The sequence below is a fragment of the Hipposideros armiger genome, unplaced genomic scaffold (genome assembly GCF_001890085.2).
Source record: "Hipposideros armiger isolate ML-2016 unplaced genomic scaffold, ASM189008v1 scaffold_447, whole genome shotgun sequence".
NCBI lineage: Eukaryota > Metazoa > Chordata > Mammalia > Chiroptera > Hipposideridae > Hipposideros > Hipposideros armiger.
The window spans coordinates 1,264,429-1,278,477 of NW_017731797.1; the positions used below are offsets into that span (position 1 = coordinate 1,264,429).

Here is a 14,049-nt window from a genome sequence, read left to right on the forward strand (position 1 = left end):
ACTAAAGAACAAAACGACAGCAACTTGTCTGTTCCCCTTCCCCCAATTCCCCAGCGCTGTTCCCATCCCCCCAATTCCCCAATAAAAATCTTAAAAAAAGAAAAAAAAAAGAAATGATACTGGGCACTCTAGTCTCGTCTTGACCTTCCTAGGAATTCTTCTAATGCTTCACCATATTCAGTGGTGTGCTGAGACAGCTCACACTGGCTCCATGAGATCTGATTCCTAAATTTTCAGGAATTTTGTGAGCCGGTTGTTAAACTATTGGTGGCTGGAAATTGGCTGTAGCAGGAGCGTTTACGCCACAGAAATTGGCAAACACTACAAGTCGGAGCTTCCCCAGCCAGTTGTTAAACATTCACCAGCACATCACTACCATTAGTCTTCTTTATTTTCCATATCCCAACTGTCAGCAGAGGGAGGCCAACAAGGTCTGATATAGAAGGATAATATAGTGATGTATATATTATACATGAATAAATTATTATAAATGAGGGTAGGAATGAAAACGGCAGAGCCTCAAATTTAGGTAAAATTGATCACCACCAGGTGAAAATGAGGTCTGATTATTGATAAGGATTGGTAGAGATCAGAGAATCTTGTAAACAATGTGATTTTTGCTTAATGTGGTTTTGATGCTGCTGTTCTTATTTGGTGAGTTTATCTTTATTTCTTTGAATTAAAATAAAGACCAATGGATGATGGGGATCTGGCAGTGGGGATGGGTTTGGGCCTCAGCTCTGGGGCTAGGAGAGGTGAAGAGCCAATGCCAAAGCCAGAAATAACCTGCTTTTGAATCCTGGCTCTACCACTTCCTCCTATGAGACCCGGGGCAAATCACTTTATCTCTTGGAGCCTCGGGCTCCCATCTGTGAAATGCTTTACAAATACCTACCTCACCCTTACTGACCCACAGACTGGGGCTGGCCACTCCCCCGGACCCTCTCTGGATTCTTTCTCCTTGGTTCAGCGGGTCCAGGTGGGACTCTCGGATGTCGTGACTAGGGCCCAGCCTGAGTAATCCTCAGGAATCTCTCTGACTCCAGGGAGGAAGAGAGTCTTTTTTATTCTGTGTCCATCTCGTCCCAAGCCCATGACCATCTCTCTCCCACATTTGGACACAGAGGAACTGATGAGCCTGGAGTTAGACAGATCTGGGCTTAATCCTGCTTTGCCACCTACTATGGTTGTGACCTTGGGCAGCAAGAGTGAAAGAACAGCTGAGGCTCAATGAGGCAACATCTGCGCCCCAAATGCTGGTGCTCATTTGACCTGTGTGATTTCACTGAGTCCTTGAGACCCTGTCCCATGAAGCATTACCTCCCTTTGTGATGGGAAAACTGGGTCCGCCACTAACCACCTATCCACCCTTCCTTCTTCCCCTCTGCATCTCCTGCCCCCCAGAAAGGGAAAGAGAGACATTCCTTACCTGGAAGGACTATCAGAGAGACCATGAAAATCTTATCCAAGCCCAGTATTGTGACACCACACAAGTACTTCCCCGTGTCCTGCAGGGTGAGTTTCCTCAGGGTTACGCTGAACGTGAGTTCCTGGGGCCTGTCTTGGATGGACACCCTGCCCTCTGTCTTCTCCTGGCCATCTTCTGTATAGATAGCACCAGAGCAGCGTTGAACCAAGAGCCCAGTTTTCCTGCACCAGTATTTCTTTTTCTTCCTCAGCTCTTCCCCGTAGGTGCACTGTAGGGACACAGTGTCACCTTCGAATGCTCTGATCTCCTTCGGGCCCACCAGGGCTCCATAACCTGAAACCACAGCAGGGGTGGAGGTTAGAATTCCTTGGATTCAAGCACCAGGGTCAGGATCAGAAGGTCTTCCTCAGTCACCTCTTTCTGGGGACTGCCCTGTCAGAGCTGGTATTCCCCTTCCTCACCAGGGGACCTTGGGACAGGGCTGTTGAAATATATATATTTCTATATAATTGTTTCCCTAAACCTGGCATATTAACAGGTTGTGGGTGGGGAAGCTCTAGATTCAGACAGCCTGGAGTCTGAATCCCAGCACTGCTACTTAATAGCTGTGTGACTGGAGAGTAGTTGCTTGACCTCTCTGGGCCTCTGAGTTTTCTCATCTATAGGTGATGACAGTGTCCTATTTCCTTTAATTTATGATGCTATCATATGTAAGATACACTATAACTTTACATACCACTAAAATAACATTGTCACTGGGCCAGTGAAGCAACGTCCTCCACAACTAGCCTGAAGAACAAAAGGACAGCAACTTGTCTGTTCCCCTTCCCCCAATTCCCCAATAAAAATCTTTAAAAACAAAAACAAAAAAACCCCACATTGTCAATTGAACAATTGACATCACTTATAAGATGCATCCTGATTTTTTTATGTTAAAAGATAAAAAAAAATGTAGGTCTGTAAATTGATTAAACAGGATAATGCTTTACCTCTCAGGGTTGTTGTGAGTGATATAGCAGAAGTTCAAGAAATATATGCTGCGTTTAACACGGCAACTGTATAGGGAGTGTCTTGTCTGCCCAAATAAGCTTGGCACAGAGAAGGGAAAAGAAAGTGAGAGAGGAAAAGCTTCTCTCACAGCCACACAGTCATGAAGAGGCTGGAACCCCAGGGTCTGGGAGAAGACCTGGCTCTGAGTATCAAAACCAGCAAGTGCCAGCCCCCCTGAGGGCTGAGGAGGCTGAGGACAAGCAGGGTGGGGTGAAGCCTGGAAGGGTCAGGCAGCAGGGCTGTAAGAGCCACAGGCAATGGGGATAGGAAATGTAGGTTCAGGAGGTCCTCTCTCTGCAGACCCAAAGAGCGAGCTTGGGCCTGAGCCCCACATCCCTCCACTACTCCCCCTGCCTCCCTCTTACCTGGAAGCACGAGGCAGCCCCACAGCAACACCAGGGGCCTCATGGTGGACACGTGGACACGCGGGAGCACTCGCCTGGAACTGGAAGCTCCCCACCCGGCCAGGGGTTTTAATTTCCTCCAGATGACAGAGATCAAGATGCGGAAGGGAGGGGAGGGACCGTATGGGTCACGCCGCGCCCAGCCCAGCCCAGCCCAGGGAGACGCCTCTGCCACTCCCTTTACTTACCCCCCGCCCCCCCCCCCGCCTGAAAACCCACGCCAGCGCTTCTCCTAAACCCATGACCCTTGCAGGTGGTCTTAACCATGCCCACAGGCATGCACTCCAGGGAATCTGTGTGTAAAATTCAGGGAGTCCATGAATTTGGATGGGAAAAAATGACATATTGACTTGCACTAACCTTTAAGTAGTATCTTTTCCTGCTACTATGAGTATTAGCAGGACCTGTGACTTTGTCACCAATAAAATTCACAAGTACTAGCACATCAAGTGGTCACTGAGAGCTCAAAATATCGTGTACGCTCCTCACTGCTTGGAAAATCGTTATTAACCTGCCACTAAAACTGATTATTTAAAGCGCTAATAAAGAACCATATTTATTCCTATATTACATACCTACAAATATTTTGATAACCACTTCAATATTATTGGTTTTCTTCTAAGCATATGTATTTTATATATTTAAAAGACTGTTATTCTGAGAGGGGGCCCGTAAGCTTCACCAGGCTGCGAAGCGGTCAATGGTACAGAGGTTAGAGCCCCTCTGGCAGTGCCCACTTCCTCTCCTTCTCCATCGCCTCCCGGAGGGCGCAGTACCTCCCTTTGGCCACCGAGCGGCGGTGCAGGCAAGCTGCACCCGGGGTGAGGGAAGCTGCAGGGGTGGGCGGAGCGGGAGCCACCGGCAGGCTGTGATGCAAGACTGGTCTCCTGCGCAGAATTGTGTTGCCATTAAAAAAAGTGAAGTAGCCGTTTCCCACAGCGAAACTGAATCCTTGAAAAGAACAAAACAAACACGCATATTAGAGAGAGCCCTGACACATGGTTTTCCAAAATAGCTCTGTTGTTTTTTGTTTTGGATTGCGAAGTTCTTACAGGTTGTAAGCAAAATTTTACACAATACAGCAATGTTAAAAAAAAAGAAAGAAAGAAAGAAAGAAAAAGAATGTGGATGTTTCCTGTAATTCCCCTCTCTCTTAGAAAACCACTATTTACATTTTGGCATATATACTTCCATATGTACAGTTGGAATTTTACCTACTTGGAAGACTAATATTTGAAGCAATAACTCAGTGGTTGTGGGAGGGGAGGGTGTGTGTGTGTGTGTGTGTGTGTGTGTGTGTGTGTGTGTGTGATATTCTGGCGATGTGGGAGATATGTTTTAATTTCACAATGATTGGTGGCACTGCTGATATTTAATGGATTGGGACAGAGGTTTACGTCAGTGAAAACCCTGTAACCATGCATGATATCAGCCCAAGACCTGACTCCCATTACATGTACAGACTGCAGAAGATAATCGTTTTTTGCAGTTTCAAAAACACAGATTAAAATAATATGCATTCTAGGGTTTGATAGTATATCTCTGCTCTTTCATTTTTGTTTCATCCTTATACAGAATAATTTATGATCTTCTTACTTATCTTAAATCTTAACTTATTGGGTTGTTGGAAAAGTCATGACACAGTTTTGCGATGAAAAACATAGAAAATATACGTCATGACTTTTCCGACAACCCAATATTTATTATAAGCAGGGGCAAGCATCTGACACTTCATTATGTTTTTCTGTTGTCACAGGGCTTGCATATTGACACTGGGAAATATGTGTTATTTGGTGACAAGTTGTTTTCCTTTTATTATTTTTTATTCTATTACACGTTGGGCATTATATTGTGATTTTTAAAAATTAACTGTGTGGGGGCCGGCTGAGTGGCTCAGTTGGTTAAGAGCTCGCTCAAGAGTTTGAGTTCTGAGCAACAGGGTCCCTGGTTTGATTCACCGCCTGAACTGAGCTGCCGCTGAGCTGCCAACAGGTGGCAGGATGGCTCAGCTAAAAAAAAAAAAATTAACTGTGTGAGAAGGCATATTATTTACAATTGCATTTCAGGAGAGTAAAAGAAGTGTTACCAAAATTTTAATTTTTAGGTAGAGGGTGTTGGGTTTCATCTTTGCTCCTTCATGTGTATTGTGAGGTCTTTCCCTTCACCCCCCCCCCCATCTCCACACCTTGCCAGGAGATAGGTTTGAGGGCTCTGTTAGAAACAGGTTCTTCAGGCCTGGAAGTACTGCAAGAGCAAGGGAGAAGGGCCTAGATGAGGGGCTAGTATGGGCCCTGCAGCTGGTCCTACACCATATGGTGTATGAGGGGCAATGGATAGATGCCCCTGGTAGGTCTGGGGATCTAAGAGGAGAGGACACTTGTGTCCTGCTTCTTACCTGGAACATTGGGAGGTGCCCTGTCATCAAAGGATGGGAGAACTGTGGGGCAAAAGGGCTCCTGGACTGGTGGGCTTGCAGCAGCCTCATCACATTTCCATGACATCTGTGTGCCCAATAGTGGCTTGGCCATGCCTGTAGGCACCATGTCTGGGATGAGGGGAGGAAGAAACAGCCACAAGAAGTCAGAGAGCCCAGTGGATGCTGGCACGGGCAGACAAGGACGAAGGCTGCCCCTTACTTCTCTAGGCCCTGATGATAAGTAAAGACCTCCAAGACTTAGAATCACTTAAGGGAGAAGGGAGGAGAAGGGAGAACGCTGAGGAGACTGCATTTACTCTAAGTCAGCTGAGAAAATGCAGACTGAAACTTAAGTCCCAGCTGTAGAGAGGCCTAGTAGTAGGGCACAGACAAAATCTGGCCAAAAAAAGGACCTAGCTTGACATGGGCCTCTTAATAGTCATCCCAGTCCAATTCCCCTCTGGCTTGGACTCACTTGGACTAAGTCACTTCTGCTGATCTAAGATGGTCATTTGTTTTCCTTAGATCAGATTTGCTCAACAGCAGTACTATTGACATTTGGGGCTAAATAATTCTTTGTTGCAGGGGCTGCCCTGTACTTTGTAGGATGTTTAGCAGCATCTCTGGCCTCTACCACTAGATACCGGTAGTCTCCTCCTACCCGGTCCTCTGAGTTGTGACAATCAAAAATGTCTCTAGACAGTGGGTTGAGAACCACTGTTTCAGGTGATGAAAAATAAAAGTGTAAGTCGTGTAAGTTGTGGTTATGCAGGTGCCGTAACAAGGTTTTGCTATAGGAGAGTGGGCTTCCAAATTCTGAACCCCAGAATTAAGCAGACTTTATGCAGTGCTAGAAAACTTATTGTCCACCCGCCCACCCCCTTCAGTGGGGCTGGGGCCGTCCCTGTCACACTCAGGTGTGGAATAGCACTGCTAGCACACACTCTTTGCAGGTGAGCCAGCTCCCAGGAGGAACAGAAGAAAAGAGGGCTGGGTGACACATGTCTTGTTTCTCCTTGCAATTCATTAATCAAATAAATGCTGTAGAGACAGACCAAGGGTGGTATACCAGTGGGGCTCCTTCCTTGTGGAAGGAAACATCAGGATTGGGGAAGATGTGGCCTTGACAAAGATGGGTGAGCCACAAGCTGGAAAGAGCCTGGATCCGTGAGTCAGCACTTGGAGGAAAGCTGCCCTGACAGCTACCAAGCCTGCAGCAGACCTGGTGTGAGCAAGAGACAGACATTTTTGTGTTTAGGCCACTGAGATTTGGCAGTGTGTTAGTTGCTGAGGCATGGCCTGAGCCACCACGAAGTCTTTTGTTTTCTCACATACATTCCATCTTCTAGCTATGGCTCTCCCATCCCCAGCCAGTTGCAAACTCAATTGTTCAACTTCTTCCACTGATATAAATCTGAAAACTCCTTGCAAGGTTTTTACGTTGACTGTTTTAAGGATGTTTTTTACTTCTAGCAATGACAGTGAAATGATGTGGGAGGGAAGTAATGGCAGACCAGGGATTGAGGACCATCCTCCCTTAGGAGCTGGTAAAATAGACATATATTTTAAATTTTTCTCAAAAACATTGAAGGCTAAAGGCAATGTGGTATCTTGGATTGGATCCCAGAACAGAGAAAGAATATTAGTGGAAAAACTAGTGAAATGCTAATGAAGCCTGGAGTTTCATTACTAGTAATATACCAATGTGAATTTCTTAATTGTGACAACTGTACCATGGTTACATAAGATGTTAATGTTAGGGAAAACAGACAGAGTGAGGGACATTCGGGGACTTTCTGTAAATCTAAAATTATTCCACAATATAAAGTTTATTTAAGAAAGAGAAAAGCAGGGGGTCAGCAGAGTGGCTCAGTTGGTTAAGAGCCTGAGCTCTGAGCAACAGGATCGCCAGTTTGATTCCCACATGGGCCAGCCAGCTGCGTCCGAGCTGAGCTGCCGCTGAGCTACCAACAGGTGGCAGGATGGCTTAGCTGGTGAGAGCACGTACTCCTAACAAAAAGGTTGCTGGTTCAACTCCTGCATGGGATGGTGGGCTACACCCACCGGCAACTAAGATTGAACATGACACCTTGAGCTGAGCTTGCTGCGCCCTCCACAACTAAAATTGAAGGACAACAACTTGGCTGTTCCCCTTCCCCAATTCCCCAATTAAAATTTTTTTTTTAAGAAAGAAAGAAAGCCTCAACACAGCGATTCTTACTATGTTCAAGGAGATAAAAGTCAAGCCTGAAGTTTTTTGGCACGGAACTGGAAAATATAAAAAATGACCCAGTAGGTTTGAAAAAGAACAACATAAAATTCTAGGACTGAGAGCATACCATAATTAGAATTAAGAATTCAATAAATGAGTTTCAGGTGAGACAGTTGAAGAGCAGATAGTGAACCGAAGAAACCATTCGGAAAGAAGCACAGGAAAAGAAAAGGATGGAAGATAGAGTAGAGAGGGTAAAAGGAATGGGGAATAAAGTGACAACGCCCAACACACATTTTATTGGAGACGCAGAATGAAAGAAGACAGGATGTGACACAAGCGTAATGAAATAATTGCTGAGAATGTTCCAAATGTGAAGAAACACACCATATGTTCTTTAATGTGTGTGCGTGTTTATAATACGCGAGAGGCTAAAGCCTGAGGCCCAGGTTATGAGTCCCTCTTGCCTTGGTCCACGGGAGGTACAGTGTGGACACTTGATCTGTGACATAGGTGGCACAGTAGAGTAGTGGGGGGAGGATGGTCTTTTCAATATGTTGGGACACATAGAAAAAAATGTGAGATGTGATCCCTGCCTCCTAGAACACACAAAAAATCAATTCTAGGTGGATTACAGAATAAATGAAAAAGGCAACATGATAAAGCTTTCAAAGATAATATAGCATATGTTCATGGCCTCAGGGTGGGGAAGGAGTTCTTAAGACACAAAAAGCACAGACCACAGAGGAAAAGACTGATAAATTAGACTGTCTTTAAAATTTAAAATTAAAAACTGTTCATCAAGAGATGTCATGAAGAGTGAAAAGACATACCCACAGTGGGAGACAGTATCGGCCACACGCATCCCAGGCAACACAGATAAATCTTTAAAAAGTAATGTTGAGTGAAAGAAGCCAGGCGTATAGAAGACATTGCATGATTTTATTTAGATGAAGTTTGAAAACAGACCAAATGAAATGGTATTGTATTGTGGCATATATGTTTAGATGGTACAACCAGAAAGCAGAAGGGATTACTAGAAAAGTCAGGGTAGTGGTTATCCTTGCAGAGACACGTCGTGATCTGAGAGGGGCTTCTGGGGCTGACAGAGTTTATTTCTTCATAAGGTGGTGGCTATACAGGTGTTCGCTTTTCATTAATTTGTGAACTTGTCTTGTTTGTGTCCTTTCTGGTGTGCACATTCTATTTCAAAAATCTAAACTTTTTTTTTTTTTTTTGAGATGGAGTAACAAAAACAACAACAAAATGAAGTTATCAGGGGAGGCCAGGTGGCTCAGTTGATTAGAGTGCGTGCTCCTAACAACAAGGTTGCCAGTTCGATTCCCGCATGGGATGGTGGGCTGCTCCCCCTGCAACTACAAGATTAAAAACGGCGACTAGATTTGGAGCTGAGCTGTGCTCTCCACAACTAACACTGAAGGACAACATCTTGACTTGGAGCTGATGGGTCCTGGAAAAAACACAGTTACCCAAAAGAAATTTAAAAACAACAACAAAAAACCCCCAAAAAACCTGAATACTAATTATTTAAAAAAAAAGTTACCAGAAATCTTCTCCCCAAAGTAGTTACAGTGCTTTTTCCCTGGTTCTCACTGAAATGTAAATGGGTTGAGCCCGCTTCAGACCCCTCTGACTCACCCTCTTGCTGCTGTCTGGGAGTGAGCCTGTTTCTTCTCTTGGAATTAATTCCTGTTCCCTTCAGTGTCTGGGCTGAACGCCAAACCAAATGATGCAGACCTGTAGCCTGAAGCAGATTCTGTCGCCTGTTGGAGGATCACTGACATTCTGTCTCTTCCAGAGCATGTCTCCTATACTCTCCTCTAACTGTAAAGATGGACAAGACCCCAAGTCATTCATTCCTCAGGCCTTGAGCTCATCTTACTCTTCTGTCTGCAGCTGCCTTGGCTGGAGCATCTTAACCAAGGCCTGGCTGGATGAGGCAACCCCTGCCTGGGCTTTCAGTCATCTTGGCCAACTCTGCCCTGTGTCACCTCTACCCTGAGGTGCAGTTCCCTCCCCAGCATTCCAGCTCTAAACTCTCATTCACCCAAACATCTCTCTCTCTCTCTCTCTCCCCCCTTACTTTTTATTCCAACCTCCTCGCCCAAATATCCTCTGGGCTAAAGGACATGTACATATAAACCTTTTAGTAAATAATGCTAAATTGTATTCCAGAAAGTTTACACCAATTAACTAACACTCCTTCCAACTGTGTAAATGTATTTATTTCCTTCCATCCTTGACAACATTGGCAGTCAACACACTCAAACACTTTTGTCTTTTGAAAAAGGACATCGATTTTTTTTTTTAATTGGGGAATTGGGGGAGGGGACCAGACAAGTTGTTGTTCTTCAATCTTCATTGTGGAGGGCGCCAGTTGCCATCTGGCTGCCGGTCATGGCCTCTAATCTCAAGGTGCTGTGTTCAATCTTTTTTTTTTTTTTTTAAAGAATTTATTGGGGAATCGGGGGAAGGGGAACAGATAAGTTGCTGTCCTTTTTTGTTCTTCAGTCTAGTTGTGGAGGATGTCGCTTCACTGGCCCAAGCTGGCACCATCATTGCGCTCTTCCCGGATGAGGCAGATCAGTCGCCAGCTGGACAGCCACTCACAGTGGCTGCTGGCAGCTCACGCTGGCTGCTGGCTACACACGGTAGCCCATGGCAACCCACTGCAGCAGGGGACTGCAGCCCATGCTTTCGCCGGCGAATCACGGAAGCCCAGCTCCAGGTTGAACTGTTGTTCAGCATCTTAGCTGTAGAGGGCAGTGTCACTGGCCCTCATATGTGGGATCCGAACCGGGGCCCTCAGGCATCCCAAGCCAGTTCTTAACCAACACGCCACTTGGCCAGCCCGCTGTGTTCAATCTTAGTTGCAGGTGAGTGGAGCCACCATCCTATGTGGGAGTTGAACCAGCAGCCTTCTTGTTAAGAGAGCACACTGTATCCACTGAGCCATCTGATGGCAGCTCAGCTCAAGGTGCCAAGTTCTGTCTTAGTTGCGGGTGGGTGTAGCCCACCATCAGTCAGGCAGTCTTGTTGTTAGGTGCATATGCTCTCACCAGCTGAGCCATCCTGCCACCTGTTGGCAGCTCAGTGGCAGCTCAGCTCAGGTGCAGCGCTACTGGCCCACGTGGGAATAGAACCTGCAGCCCTGTTGCTCAGAGCTCGTGCTCTTAAGCTAACTTTTAACCAACTGAGCCACTCGGCTGGCCCCAGGGACATTGATTTTTTTTGTTTGGTTTAGAAGTCTTTGATTATGAGTGAGGTCCTGTATCTTTTTATACTGATATGCTTATTGGTGGTATATATGTCTTTTGTAGCAAACTGTCTATTTTCTTTGATCATTTTTCTATTTTTTCATCTTTTCTTTTTTTTTTTTTAAGATTTTTATTGGGGAATTGGGGGGATGGGAACAGTGCTGGGGAATTGGGGAAAGGGGAACAGACAAGTTGCTGTCGTTTTGTTCTTCAATCTAGTTGTGGAGGATGTTGCTTCACTGGCCCAAGTTGGCACCATCATTGCGCTCTTCTCTGGCGAGGCAGATCAGTCGCCGGCTTCTGGACGGCCGCTCACTGCGGCTGCTGGCCGCTCACGCTGGCTGCTGGCCACACACGGTAGCCCATGGCAATCCACTGCCACAGGGACTGCAGCCCACGCCGTCGCCGGCAACTCACAGCAGCCCAGCTCCAGGTTGAGCTGTTGTTCAGCATCTTAGCTGTGGAGGGCAGTGTCACTGGCCCTCATATGTGGGATCCGAACCGGGGTCCTCTGGCATCCCAAGCGAGTTCTTAACCATCGTGCCACTCGGCCGGCCCTCATCTTTTCTTTAAAGTGAGTGAACTTTAAAAGTGTGAACTCTTAAATTAAGGAATTGAATTTTTTATCATATGCTATCACATCATCTTACAAATAATGTTTTTGTCTAGAAAAGTGTTTACATTTTATTTAGTCACATGTATCTATCTTTTCCTTTATAGATCTGGATTTAGATTTTCTTTAGAAAGGCCTTCCTAAACCCACTGGGAAAGTATTTTGGTGTGAGTGTAAGGGTAAAATTCAGGGAATCAATAAGGTAATTAGACTTGGCGAGTTTGCAGTTGAACTCACCATATAGTTTGATATCTAGCCACCTGTAATGACTTAGTTTGCAGTTAGATATACCCTGATATTCAGCTGTTTTCTCTTTGTTTCTCCCTTCACTGATTGATTTAAGAACTCTGTTTTGTTCCCTTTCTCAAGGCTACCCATACCTCATTAATCCATTTAATCAACAGAATCATAACCTTAAAAGGGCAATTTCTTTTCTTTTTTTAAAAATTGTGGAACAGTGTTTTTTCCAGGACCCATCAGCTCCAAGTCAAGTAGTTGTTTGAATCTAGTGTGGAGGGCACATCTCTGTGGCCCATGTGGGGATCGAACCAGCAACCTTGGTGTTATGAGCACTGCGCTCTAACCAACTGAGCTAACTGGCCGCCCCCAAAGAGCAATTTCTTAATCCTCAGGTGCCTGGAAACCGGAATCCAATTTGCAACTCCCTTGCAGTTTTTACTGGTGATGCGTAAAGCCCCAGGCCATGGTGGTCTAGTCTTCAAACAGACCGGACCCCAAGAAGCAATGTCAGCCCTCAAACCTGTCTGACCAACTCCCCCTTTCCTTTGTTTTTCTTCTTGTGTACCCATAAAACCTTCTGCCCATCTAGGAACGTGGAGATGGCCTTTGGAAGGGGGCCGCCATCCTCCCAGAATACCGGCATTCTGATTAAACCTGCTTTTCTTTCCACCAACCTTGTCACTCGATTTAACTTTTTCAAGCAGCAGTCAGCCAGACCTTAGGACATATCATGAAGAGTGAGGTAGGGATCCAGCTTTCTTTTTTTCTTTTTGCATAAAGAGTAGCTAGTTGTCCCCACACTAATTTTTTAAAGTAATTCCTCCCCCAGCCACATTTATATGTATACATGTATATATTTATAACGTCATCTTTCTAAAAAGTTAAATTACCATATACATGAGGACTATTTCTGTACTTTCTGTTCTGTTTTATTTGTCTAGCTGTTGGTGATTTCTTCAGTACTGAACTTCAAAAAACTGTTTTCATATCAGAAGTGTTTCATATTTGAGAGGGCTAGCACCACCTTTCACCCTACCCAATCTGGTCCCATAAACTCTTTCAGAATTTTTCTGCTATTCACCAATGCTTATTTTTCCTGATGAATTTTAGTAGCATTTAATAAGTTCCCTCTGAAAATTCTTTTCATATTTTAATTGGGAATGCACTGGGTTTGGAGATTATTTTAGAATGAATTGATGTATTTATAGTATTGAACCGTCGTTTTCTCTGAGTTACAGTTTGTTGTGTATGTCCTTTACTAGCATTTTAAAGGGTTCCCCCCCATATATCAATAGATTCTTCACTTTTCCTATTAATACCTACTAATAACTTGGTATTTAATATTTTGGTTACTATTTTAGTTTGGAATTTTTTCATTATACTTTATAATTATTGTTGTTCATAGGAAAGTCATTGACTTTTTAATATTAATTTGTGTACTTTGACATCTTATTTAATTTTCTCATCATTTCTATTTTTAGTCAATTCTTTTGAGTTTCTAACTATACCATGTATCACCTGTGCTGCTTCCTTCTATTGTAGTATCTATGCCTGTTCTTCCTTTTTCTCTGCTTATATTGGCCACAGAGTGATATTAAATGACTGGTGATGGTAGGTACCTTGAGGTTTATTACATTCATTCACATTTAGTGTTGATATGTCTTTTTGTTTGTTTGTTTGTTTGTTTAAGATTTTATTGGGGAATTGGGATAGGGAACAGCATTGGGGAATTGGAGAAGGGGAACAGACAAGTTGCTGTCCTTTTGTTCTTCAGTCTAGTTATGGATGACATTGCTTTACTGGCCCACATTGGTATTATGATCATTGTGCTCTTCCTGGCTGAGGCAGATCAGTTGTCGGCCATTGGATGGGCACTCATGGCGGCTCATGGTAGCTCATGCTGGCTGCCGGCCGCTCACGCTGGCTACCGGCCACTCACGGTAGCTATGGCAGCCCACTGCAGCCCCACTGCAGCCTATGCCGTCACCAGCAAATCACAGCAGCCCAGCTCCAGGTCAAGCTGTTGTTCACCATCTTAGCTGCAGAGGGCGCAGCGTCACTGGCCCATGTGGGATTTGAACCCACGGTCCTGCTGCTCAGAGCTGGTGCTCCCAAGCCAACTCTTTTTTTTTTTTTTAAAGATTTCATTGGGGAATTGGGGGATGGGAACAGCACTGGGGAGTTGGGGGAAGGGGAACAGACAAGTTGCTGTGGTTTTTGTTCTTCAGTCTAGTTGTGGAGCACGTTGCTTCACTGGCCCAAGTTGGCACCATCATTGCGCTCTTCCCAGGCAAGGGAGATCAGTCGCTGGCTTCTGGACGGCCGCTCAGTGCGGCTGCTGGCCGCTCACGCTGGCTGCTGGCTACACACGGTAGCCCATGGCAACCCACTGCCATAGGGGCTGCAG

The 14,049-nt window shown here is 45.1% G+C and overlaps 1 protein-coding gene across 9 annotated transcripts in view; it reads right to left on the minus strand.

The window, feature by feature from the left end:
* Positions 1 to 2,974, minus strand: part of CD300LG (CD300 molecule like family member g) — a 14,986-nt gene extending 12,012 nt beyond the window's left edge. For 3 of the 9 annotated variants that reach the window (XM_019665701.1, XM_019665698.1, XM_019665699.1), the window contains exons 1-2: positions 2,845 to 2,973; positions 1,430 to 1,762 (exon numbers count right to left, since the gene is read on the minus strand). In XM_019665701.1, coding sequence (XP_019521246.1) covers positions 1,430 to 1,762; positions 2,845 to 2,887 — 376 coding nt within the window. In that variant the 5' untranslated portion in view covers positions 2,888 to 2,973. Of the gene's footprint in view, positions 1 to 1,429; positions 1,763 to 2,844 lie in introns of all 9 variants that reach the window. The other 6 variants (XM_019665702.1, XM_019665700.1, XM_019665703.1 and 3 more) reach the window with 4 other exon arrangements.
* Positions 2,975 to 14,049: the final 11,075 nt, after the last annotated feature.